Raw genomic sequence first — 11,389 nt, forward strand, 5'->3', positions numbered from 1 at the left:
TTGGGTATGCTTATAGTAAAGGATCGTGACTTCCGCGTGAATACGATATAAAAAATTGTTAGTAATTAAGTACCTTTAAATAACCTTTAAATAAGCATAAAAAAAATCTATTTTGTTCTTTCAAAAATTAAACACATACTTTAATTGTCTTAATTATAAATGATGTGTTGAAACTTTAAAATGCTCCAATCAAGGCTATCTTAAAGAAGAAACTCATAGAGTTCTTTAAATCATTTGAGAATATAAAGCAAGTTTTCCGTTTTCCCTTAGCTCGCCTTAGTGTTGTTAATGGGTTCTACAACCAAATTTTGATCATTCACAATAATTAAAGATACAATTATGTCTTGATAATAATAAAAAATGTATAATTACTTCATTAAAAATAATAAGTAAAAAAGAGGACATTGAGATAGAGATTAAATTTTCAAATTAATTTTTTTGAACTTAAAGGTTTTTTTTTTCTTAGCAACTAATTGGGTCTCAGTTTTTATACGAATCTAAAATTTGTCTTGACTTAAAATTCAAATCTACCCTCAATCACTACATTAACCCATAAATATAAATTTTACAGTATAATATTTTTAATAAAAATTATATTACCAATTAACCATCCATTATTGTATTTATAGCAAAAACAATGACAATCAAATGATTTCAATACAGAGATATACATATGTCAACATGTATTGAAAAATAAATAAGGATGCAGACTTTCTTGCCTTTCTAATTTGAAACCTTAACTATTAGTTCCTTTATTTGCATTCTCACATATTTCATTTATTGCAGACCAAAGTTTGTGCTTTTTTTTTCTTCATACATATATGACTCACTTATCACGTATCAAAATATTCTCCTAAATCATCAATCATAAAAAAGTTTAATAGACATGCATTTTGTCAACTGAGCATAACACATTCATGTTTTTCTATGATTAGTTTTCACCAAAGATCAAAAGTGAAGGAATTTAAAATAATACAAAAAATTTAAATATTTTTTTATATTTAATATAAAAAAGTAAGAAAATAACACCTAAAAATAAAAAAATATTTCATCATAACGTTTGGAGAAAAAATTTGGAAATTAGTGTTTTTATAATTTAGAAATAAATTTAAGAAAAATAAAATTGAAAATTATATAATCTCAAAATTTATAACTTTTGAAAATATAATTTAATTTTCAGAATTAAAAAAAAAAGAATTTTCGAAAATTTAATTTTAATTTTCAGAATTTTGAAAAAAATATTTTTTTAATTAAAAATCAAAAATTCAATTTTCTGATTTTTTTTAATTTAAAACAAATGAATTTTCAGAATTTTGAAGAAAAAAAATTAATTAAAAATTGAAAAATTTTAATTTTCGGTTTTTTTTTTCCGATTTTTCAATTTAAAAAATAAATTTTTAGAATTTTGAAAAAAATTAATTATGTGGCATGCCACGTCAGCGCCACGTGCCATGTGGTGGTGTCCGTCCCTTCTCGCCTTTCATGGACAGGGGCAGATGTACGAAATATTATCCGAAGGATTATAAAGGAACTACGACGATTGACGAGGGTTATCCGAGGTACAAACCTCGCGATTTTGGGATACATGTTGACAAGCAGAGGGTCCTATTGGATAATCGATATGTCGTCCCATACAATCCACATCTTCTCATTAGATACGGAGGTCATGTAAATGTGGAATGTTGTAACAAATCCAACTCCATCAAGTACCTTTTCAAATACGTGAACAAAGTCCCTGATAAGGCATTGATGCAGTTGTCTGTTGACGGTGACAATCGTGATAAGTCCAAGCCGGTTGATGAAATAAAGCAGTATTACGATTGTCGTTATGTTTCACCTTGCGAGGCTGTTTGGAGGATATTTGCTTTTGATATACACCATAAATGGCCTCATGTTCTCAAACTAACATTTCACTTGCATAATGAACAATCAGTACTATATGATGGTGATCATGACATCGAGGACGTGGGGATGTATAACAAGGAATCATAGACCATGTTTCTCGCGTGGTTTGAAGCAAATCGTCAGTATGTAGGCGGTCGCAATCTAACATATGCTGAATTTCCAACAAGATTTACTTTTGAGAAGAATGACAAACAGTGGCAGCCACGTAAACTAGGATATCAAATTGGAAGGCTTCATTACACGCCGCCTGATATATGGGAGTTGTACTACATGAGGATACTATTGACCGTTGAGTTGTACTACATGAGGATACTATTGACCGTTAAGAAGGGCTGCATGAGATATAGATGCATAAAAACGATTAATGGACATACCTATGACACGTTCCAGGAAGCACGCTCTGCTTTAGGATTACTTGATGACGACAGAGAGTTTATAGATGATATCACGGAAAATGGTGAGTTAGGTTCGGGCCATCAATTGTGTTGGTTGTTTGTGCATCTCTTAACCACTAGGACAATGACGAGCCCTGATATAGTATGGGATGCGGCATGGCAGCTACTGTCCGATGATATCTTATTTGAACGTAGGAAGCGTCTGAATATTCTGGGTAATGTTTATTGTACTTATTACGAAATCTATGCACCATTTTTTGTTTTGTTTACGATCTAATTTTTGCATTTTTTTTCTCTGTCTAATAAGGCACATTTTAGAAAATTGGTTAACATAGTCCTGTTCAAAGTATTGTATGCCTATCTCAATAAATATATTTATCTATTTAAGTAGTGATAATAAACAAATACAATATTCTTTCAAAAAAATAAAATAAACAAATACACTATTAATTTGATTATACACTATTAAATAAATATATTTATCTACTGTCAACGCCACAAAACTGTCATATATAGCTTTCCACTATGTATATCTTGATTAATTTGTTCCCATTTTCTGTTTTTTTCACGTTCCCATTTTCATGACATCATTTTGTAGCAGTTCCTATATCTATTTATTTTCGCTTTAAATAAATAATGGCTTGGGAAATCCTTTACAAATAAGCTTATTTTTTTAGTTTGAGTTAAGCTGAAAGAAGCTTTTTTGATTAAGAATTGAGTCGTGACTTTAATATCATTTTTTCTGTTGCATTGCATATATTCTCTTACTATCGTTTTTCTTTAGGTGTTCATATTAATTTCGTGACTTTACATTTAATATGTAGATATGCGTATCGGTGGCGATGACTTGAAGAACATGTGTTTGATTGAAATTGAAATGCTGCTTCAGGAAAACGGACGTCGCTTACTGACTTCAAATCTATGCCCAGGCCAAACGCGGCAGACATGCCAACTTTCACAAACAAGCTTATCATTGATGAGCTAAATTACAACAAAGTTGAACTGGAAAAGACACACGTTGATATGTTACTGATGCTAACTGATGAACAAAGATGTGTGCATGACAAGATCATGGAGTCTGTTGGTTCTGACGACAATGGTTTCTTTTTCTTATATGGTTACGGTGGTACGGGAAAAACCTTTATATGGAAAAGATTGTCGGCTGTTGTTAGATCGAAGGGGTTAATTGTATTGAATGCTGCATCCAACGGTATAGCGGCTCTTCTATTATCAGGTGGAAGAACCGCGCACTCCACGCCGACAGTCCCTATTGAGATTAATGAGGCGTCATCGCTTACGATGGAAAAGGATAGTCCTTGGGCAGACCTGGTGTGTGCTGCAAAGTTGATAATTTGGGATGAGGCTCCAATGATGCACCGATGGTGTTTTGAGGCAGTTGACCGATCATTGCTTGATATCATGTCCAAGAATGATCCCCTAAACACACTTAAACTTTTTGGTGGAATGGCAATAGTTTTAGGCAGATATTGCATGTTGTCTGAGGAGGAACGATGCCAGATATTGTTGATGCCTCGGTCAATTCGTCAAAGATATGGACTTATTGTAATGTTTTGAGGCTTGCTATTGGATGCATCTTCGGTACCTACAGAGCAGGAAGAAATTGCTAATTTTTGCAAGTGGATACTCTCAATTGGAGACGGCAACGATGCTTCGGGTGACAATGGTGAAATGAAGGTAGAAATTCCTGAAGATTTGCTGATATCAGACACAACAAATCCGTTGATGTCACTTATAGACTCTGTGTATCCCGATCTGAATGATAACCTTGGTGACCAACTATTTTTCCAAGAAAGGGGAATACTCGCACCCACGCTTGATTCAATTGAGCATATTAACGAATTTATGATGTCGCTGATTCCAGGTGAAGAGAAAGAGTATTTAACCTCTGATTCTATTTTTAGATCAGGTGAAAATTCTGATGTCCAAAGCGAGTGGTTAACACCAGAATTTCTTAATGGTATTAAGAGCTCTGGAATTCCAAATCACAGATTGAAACTAAAGGTGGGATGTCCAGTTATGCTGTTGAGAAACATCGATCAGGCCAATGGATTGTGTAATGGTACTAGGCTGACAGTTATACATCTAGGGAAGAGCACGATAACTGCTACCGTAATTACAAGGAAAAAGGGCAGGTACTAGGGTATTCATTCCCAGGATGAATCTTATTCCGAATGATCCAGGACTACCCTTCAAATTCAGACGCAGACAATTTCCATTGACGCTTTGTTTTGCAATGACAATAAATAAAAGCCAGGTCAATCTTTATCTCGGGTGGGGGTTTATCTTCCTAAGCCTGTGTTCACGCATAGACAACTTTATGTCGTTGTCTCTCGAGTAACTTCATGAAAAGGTCCGAAGCTGCTCATCCTGGATGAAGATAATAATGTTTGTAAGGAGACCACAAATGTTGTGTATCGTGAAGTTTTTCAAAAAGTATGATCATTGGTTATGTTTTAGAATTGTTGTTGCTATAATATATAAAACTAAAGCTGCCTATTGTTTGGAAGTCGTTTTATTTTTAATTTCTTTGTAAGGCGTACCGGTCATTATAGACATGCAATTTCTATATAAGCAGATCCTCCTGTCATTGACTATTAATTCATGCACTTTTCAGGTTTAACAATCCGTGAAACCTTTTTTTTTTTTACATCGTTGTTACCCTAAAACACAATATTTACATTAGACCATTTGTTTTGTAAAAATTAAAAACAAATAACAATCGGCGTTTCTGTAGCCCAAACTATATTTATACACACCCGTAAAAAATTAAACGTTTGTATTTACCGACTACGTGTATGCATTTGATAATGACTATTATATAAAAAAAAATACATATTTTTTAGTTTTTATGATTAATAAAATACATTTTGTCAACAAATATTATTACACAGTATGTCGGCGTATTTTTGCAAGAAAATTACATATGCTAAGTTTAACAATGAGTGCATCTTATGCTACAAATAATTAGTACAAGTATAATAATCCAAATATTTTTTATCGTTATATGCAATGTTTAGATATTTTAAAATATATACAAAATGAAGATGATATTTTTTTCATATCGAATTTAAAATCTATACATTTAATCAAAAAAGTTTTTTATTTCCCCGTGCTGGCACGGGTCACTATACTAGTTTACTTCAATGTGTGGATCCTTGACATCAAGAGATCTATATTTGAACATTTTAGTAAAAATGGAATAAACAGGCTTGTATAATCGAAGGAAATTTATATTATGAGTTTAATTTATATATGTTGTCAATAAATGAATTAAAAGTACATGGTTTGTCATACACCACTAACATTGTATATAAATTAAACTCGTATATTATTATTTTCTCTAATGCAACGGAAGTTCATACCACTGATAGTGTAATTATTTTTTCGCAAATGATTTCTTTTACACATTTTGACACCATAAAAACATACGGTTTTCATTTTTTTTTTTTCTCTCAGATAAAATAAAGTACTATTCTAAAAAAAAAACTAACTTGCAGCATATTACATTGCATACAATACCCAACATTCTGCAACTACATGGCATTAAGATTTCCTTTTTTACTTATTAAGATTGTTCTTTAATCACATCCCCAAATGCAATATTGTCATTTTTCGTTCAACCTAATTCAAATTATTTTTTTTACTGAACCTAATTCAAATGATCCAATGGAGTTAGTACATTTAAACGTTTTACAACTCGAAATGGAGAAAATTATTATCCCTGCTTCAAGTAGTTATAAATGTAAACGTGATTTTTCAAATTGTTACAAATAACCCATTAAAGAGGTCTTCACACTCTCAACGGAAGTTGAACATACAACATTATGAGTTAGTCAATTTCTTATCAACGGAGTTAACCTTAAATTTAAATAGCCAATTGTCAAAAATACTTGCTAGTGACAAGCTCACTAATCATTATTATAAAAGAGTTGTTGAATTTGAATTGGGAAGTGAATCTTTCTCACACTCTTAGAGAAGGGAATGCATGTGCAGATTTTTTTTTGCAAAGTTTAATTCTAAAAACGGCATCAAGATTAAGATTTGGAATCACCCTCAATAAGATGCCTCAAGGATGATGCATCCTCGACCTTAGTTGTTTCCCGTTGTTTGTCGTTTGTTTTCTTACTTTTGCATTCGTACAAAAAAAATATATAATTCTTTTTTTACTTTTTTAATTTATAAGATTATTGCACTTTTAACTTCATCACCTAACATATTAATCAAGGTGCTTTTGCATAATAGGATCCCATTCAACAATCATTACAACAAGAGACAAAGTGTTCCCATTATTGTCATTTGTTCTGGCAAAAGCTAAATTTTATTTAGCAATATATCTCAAGATGCTTGTTCATGATATTATACTGAAATTATTGATAAATGCTATACAAATAAAATAATGAATGGTGTTATTTAATTGGTGAATAAAAAAATATATGTAAAAAATAAAATAAAATAATGAACGGTGTTATTTAATTGGTGAATAAAAAATATGTCAAAAAAAAAAACTATTAAATTGGTCCAGGTCTAAAAGGTCCAACATAATATGTTTGCACCGAAAAAGACAAAAGTAAAATTATTTTACAAAAATACACCCACTATGGGCTCGAATCCACGACCACAAGGTTTAAGAGCCTTGTCTTAATTAGTATGCTCTCTAGACATTGCATATTTAACACTTCCTAAAAGTAATTTAATTACCAGACATGTGTAATGTTTTTAACATTACTTCTGCTAACATACACAGGGTAGGATACATGAATGTTTAGAATGGGGATCACCATTAGGGACGAAACATTAGTAATAAAAATCTTTACATTCATGTTTGGTCTATATAGTTCCATTTTAACATGTTCATTTTGTGGACAAGGGTCGCACAAAACTTGTCTATGTCTACTATAAGAGAAAGAATGTGAGAAGGTTTTTTTTCCTTTATTATACAAAAAACAATTAATGCACCGGAAAGCCAGCAATATTGAGTCCTGTACGAAAGGGAAATGTATACTGTTGTTCTATAGTGATCGAGTACAAATAAACAAGTGCAGAAAAACAAATTAAGGGAACAAACCCATGCCTCATATCACATTAATTAATTCAACCACCAAAAATGTTTTGCGGCAATGGTTAGTGCACGTCCAAAACAATTATTAGCTCGTATTAATTTTTATTTTGTATTTTTATAAACATGGGCCAGTATTTGGGGAGTGTAAGAACCTCTATCCGGAGATGATGGTTGTTTAATAGGGCACTTCAAAATTGTTTATTTGGTTAAAAAATCCATCGAAAGTTACAATTAGGTCGAATTTTACACATAAACAGCCGATTGAAAGCAAAATTGAGGTTTCTATTGAGCAATTTTCTCCAATGATAAGACAAACTTGAAGATCCAATCCAAATCAATTGATAGTCGTTTTGGACCTACGATTGAAGGGCTATGGACATTTTTCTAATGATACAAATAGTAATTTCTTGTTTTGAAAATTGCTTTTCTGACATAGAATACTTCCTATTGACACAAGTAAATGACACTTTTACCCTCAGCAGCAGTTAACGGACTGCCGTTAGGCAATGCGCCGGCAGTTAACAACCGCTGAAAGCCAGCGGCAGTTAACTGCCGTTGTGTTCGTGATATGAACAAAACAGCATAGGAGTTTCCAAGAAGAAGAAGGAGGGTGACGACAAGAAGAAAGAAAAATCGTCGATGACATGGCATGGAATCACATGTGATGATCCGTCAAAAAGAAGGATTCGAAGGTGCTGATGTATAATCATTCGAGGTTGAGGAGGAGCGGGAGGACATGATATTTTGGTCCTCAGCCAAAAGCAGGTGCCCCAGGGACTGTCGAGAACAACCCAATTGACTTGTGTGATGAGGAAGATGATTAAATGTAATGGGTTGTAATATCTAATTGTTTTGCATTTTTTTATGGTACATTTTGCTTGACATATTGGCACTTTGAATAAATTTGCGTTTTAAATAATTTCAATTAAAATCGTGTTTTGAATAATTTCGATTAAAGTCGCGTTTTGAATAATTGCGTATTCGAATAAAAACTAATTAAATCTAACGTGAATTCAACTAATTAAAATTGCGTAATGAATAAATAAATTCGAAAAGTGAATAAATAAGATAATTATTGTTCCATTCAAAACAACATGTATTATGCATATTCAACTATATATGTTATCATATTATATTACATTCCGAAATGTACCTTCTAACTCCAACAATTATATTCCCACTGAATGGGGTAAATTCAAACTTGCTAAACAGCAGGACTCCAGCATCCGATGAGCATCTTGAATGATGGTATTCAAGTGTCAAAAGAATGAGGTGCATTCCTTGACACTTGAATACCATTGTTCAAGATGCACATCGCATGCTGGATTTCTGCCGTTTAACAAGTTTGAATTACCCCATTCAAAGGAAGACAATTGTTGCAGTTGGACGTTTGTACCTCCCAACTACAACAATTGGCTTACCTTTGAATGGGGTAAATTCAAACTTGCCAAGCAGCATGACTCCAATATTCGATCGGCATTCCCAATGTTCCATTCAAAAGATTAAATTCTTGTTAGGCTGTGATTAAATGATGGTATTCAAATGTCAAAAGAATGAGGTCCATTCGTTGACACTACAATACCTTCATTTAAACCAGCCTAACAAGAATTTAATCTTTTGACAGGAACAATGGGAATGCCGGTCGAATATTGGAGACCTGCCGTTTGACAAGTTTGAATTACCCCATTTAAAGGAAGACAATTGTTGTAGCTAAAAGGTGCATTCATTCCGTACCTAATGATGATCTTTTGGCGGAATCAAGTTGTTGATGATATCTTCAGTTGATCTCAGCAACGTTACCTGCATATCGATCCACTGGAACATGTTGTGCTCCCAAAACATGCTCGTCACGTTTTCGTCATTCGTTAATTCCACCCAAGTGAATAATACTCTCCCATCGTCGAGCGTTGGACGTTTATACCGAACGTGTTCCACCCTCCTTGTGTCTCTGGGGTTGACTCCTTGGTTGAATTCAATCAGTTCATCCTTGAGACCTCTTAACGTTACACCAAGGCACCGAACCTTCAACCTCTGAGGTTCTCCGCCGTTGAATTGTGCATGAACGTCGATCCACTCGGCCATTGTTTCAAATCTACACAATTAGAAATTAAAAATAATCAATGAAAAACTCATTCAAACACTTGTAGTGAAAATTTGACATAAACCCTAAAAATCCTAAACAAACCCTAAAAAATTTATAAAAATTTGAAAAAAAATATAAATTTAAGCAATATAACTTCATTATAACAGGTATTCATAATATATGTTAATAGCATTTCAGATCTACAACATAACTATATTAAAAACAAAAATTCAAACCCTAAAAAATTTATAGAATTCGAAAAAAATATATAAATTTAAGCAATATAACTTCATTATAACAGGTATTCATAATATATGTTAATAGCATTTCAGATATACAACATAACTATATTAAAAACAAAAATTCAAAATTTAATAATTAAACAACAACTAAAATTATAAACATATAAACACATATACTAACTAAAATGTATGACAATAGCATAAGTGATAACTTACTTGTGATTTAGTGGAATTTTTTTTGGATGATTTGGTAGTGTTTTTTTAGAGAGAGAGTGAAAATTTAAGAGAAAGATGGTGATGGTGATGATGGAGTAAGTGTCTGGATTTATGGCTACTAACTTGAATTTATCACGAACACAACGACAGTTAACAACCGCTGGAAGCCAACGGCAGTTAACTGTCGGCGCATAGCCTAACTGTTGTTAACTGCCGCTGGGGGTGAAAGCGTCATTTACTTGTGTCAATAGGAAGTATTCATCGTCAAAAAAACAATTTTCTCTTGTTTTTCCATGGTGCGAGGGGCCTTAGACCCACATTTTTTGTGCGTAGAAGCTAATCCCAAATACTACCTCCGTCCCTAATTATAAGACCCTTTTGAGAATTTTTTTTGTCCCTTTTTATAAAACCTTTTTGCTATTTCCAACTACATTAATTATTTCTTTACATACATTTCCTTATTTATTATTCATCTTTTTCTTGAATCAGCAATAAATAACATGTTGAAAACATAAACCAACTCTCTCTTGAAGGATAAATTTGTAAAAACAATTGTAATTAGAAACATATTTAATATAAATATTCACTATCTTAATTCTCGTTATTTTTTCAAAAAGGTCCTATAATTAGGGACGGAGATAATACATGTTAAACCGGTAAGTTTTTGTTCATGTTCAAATTCAAACCAAACAAAAACAATCAAATCTTATATTTATTGGTTTGAATATCGATTTTATGTCATTCAAATATGAGACCCAAACTAAATCATTATATTTTATTATTATTTCTTTTATTTCACATTATACAGTGTTTTTTTTTTTTTGAAGGAACACATTATACAGTGTTAACTAAACAAATATGTTCAATTCATGAATCATTATATATTAATTTTCTCATTAGAGTTAAAATACTTGTTTTAATGGTATAAAAAATTTATAGCATTTGAAGAGTTTTTTTTATAGACTTTTGAAAATTAGTTTCTTTAGTTTTTTTTTTCCTGAAGGAGTTTCTTTAGTTTTTAAAAGTATCAATCTTGTTGAACCAAACCAAATCAACTCTTTTTTAATAGTTCAGATTGTTTTTATCCAAAAAAAATAAAACCAAACCAAAAACTTACACCGCTAATATTGTTGGTTGATTTTACTTTCTATCTAAAATATTTGTATCAACTTTTTTTTTATTCATATTTTCTATCTAACTTGTATTCTAAAAGATCAAGTTGTATTCTCAGTTCCCTTAAATATGATGAAAGTAGTGACCACATTTTGTCTATTCTGTAAATTAGTGTGGCCATGCTAAAAGCGCAATAATAGGGACCAGTTGTACCTTTGGGGAACAACGATATTTAAAACTTTACCTGTAAATACAACAAAAGAACCATGCATTTCATTTGCATATGTTAGTTAGCATGGTCAAGTTAATCATATCATGATCACTGGTCGCGAGGTAGATTTGTAGATATCGATTG

At 32.0% G+C, this 11,389-nt stretch overlaps 1 protein-coding gene across 1 annotated transcript; it reads left to right on the forward strand.

Annotated features, from left to right (window-relative positions):
* The first annotated feature begins 1,995 nt into the window (after positions 1–1,995).
* Positions 1,996–4,460, forward strand: LOC25494076 (uncharacterized). Its single transcript, XM_024780812.1, has 3 exons — positions 1,996–2,515; positions 3,190–3,863; positions 3,915–4,460. Exons 1-3 carry the CDS (start codon positions 1,996–1,998, stop codon positions 4,458–4,460), a joined length of 1,740 nt encoding a protein of 579 aa, XP_024636580.1.
* Positions 4,461–11,389: the final 6,929 nt, after the last annotated feature.

This window comes from Medicago truncatula, chromosome 4 (assembly GCF_003473485.1).
Source record: "Medicago truncatula cultivar Jemalong A17 chromosome 4, MtrunA17r5.0-ANR, whole genome shotgun sequence".
In the NCBI taxonomy this organism is placed as follows: domain Eukaryota; kingdom Viridiplantae; phylum Streptophyta; class Magnoliopsida; order Fabales; family Fabaceae; genus Medicago; species Medicago truncatula.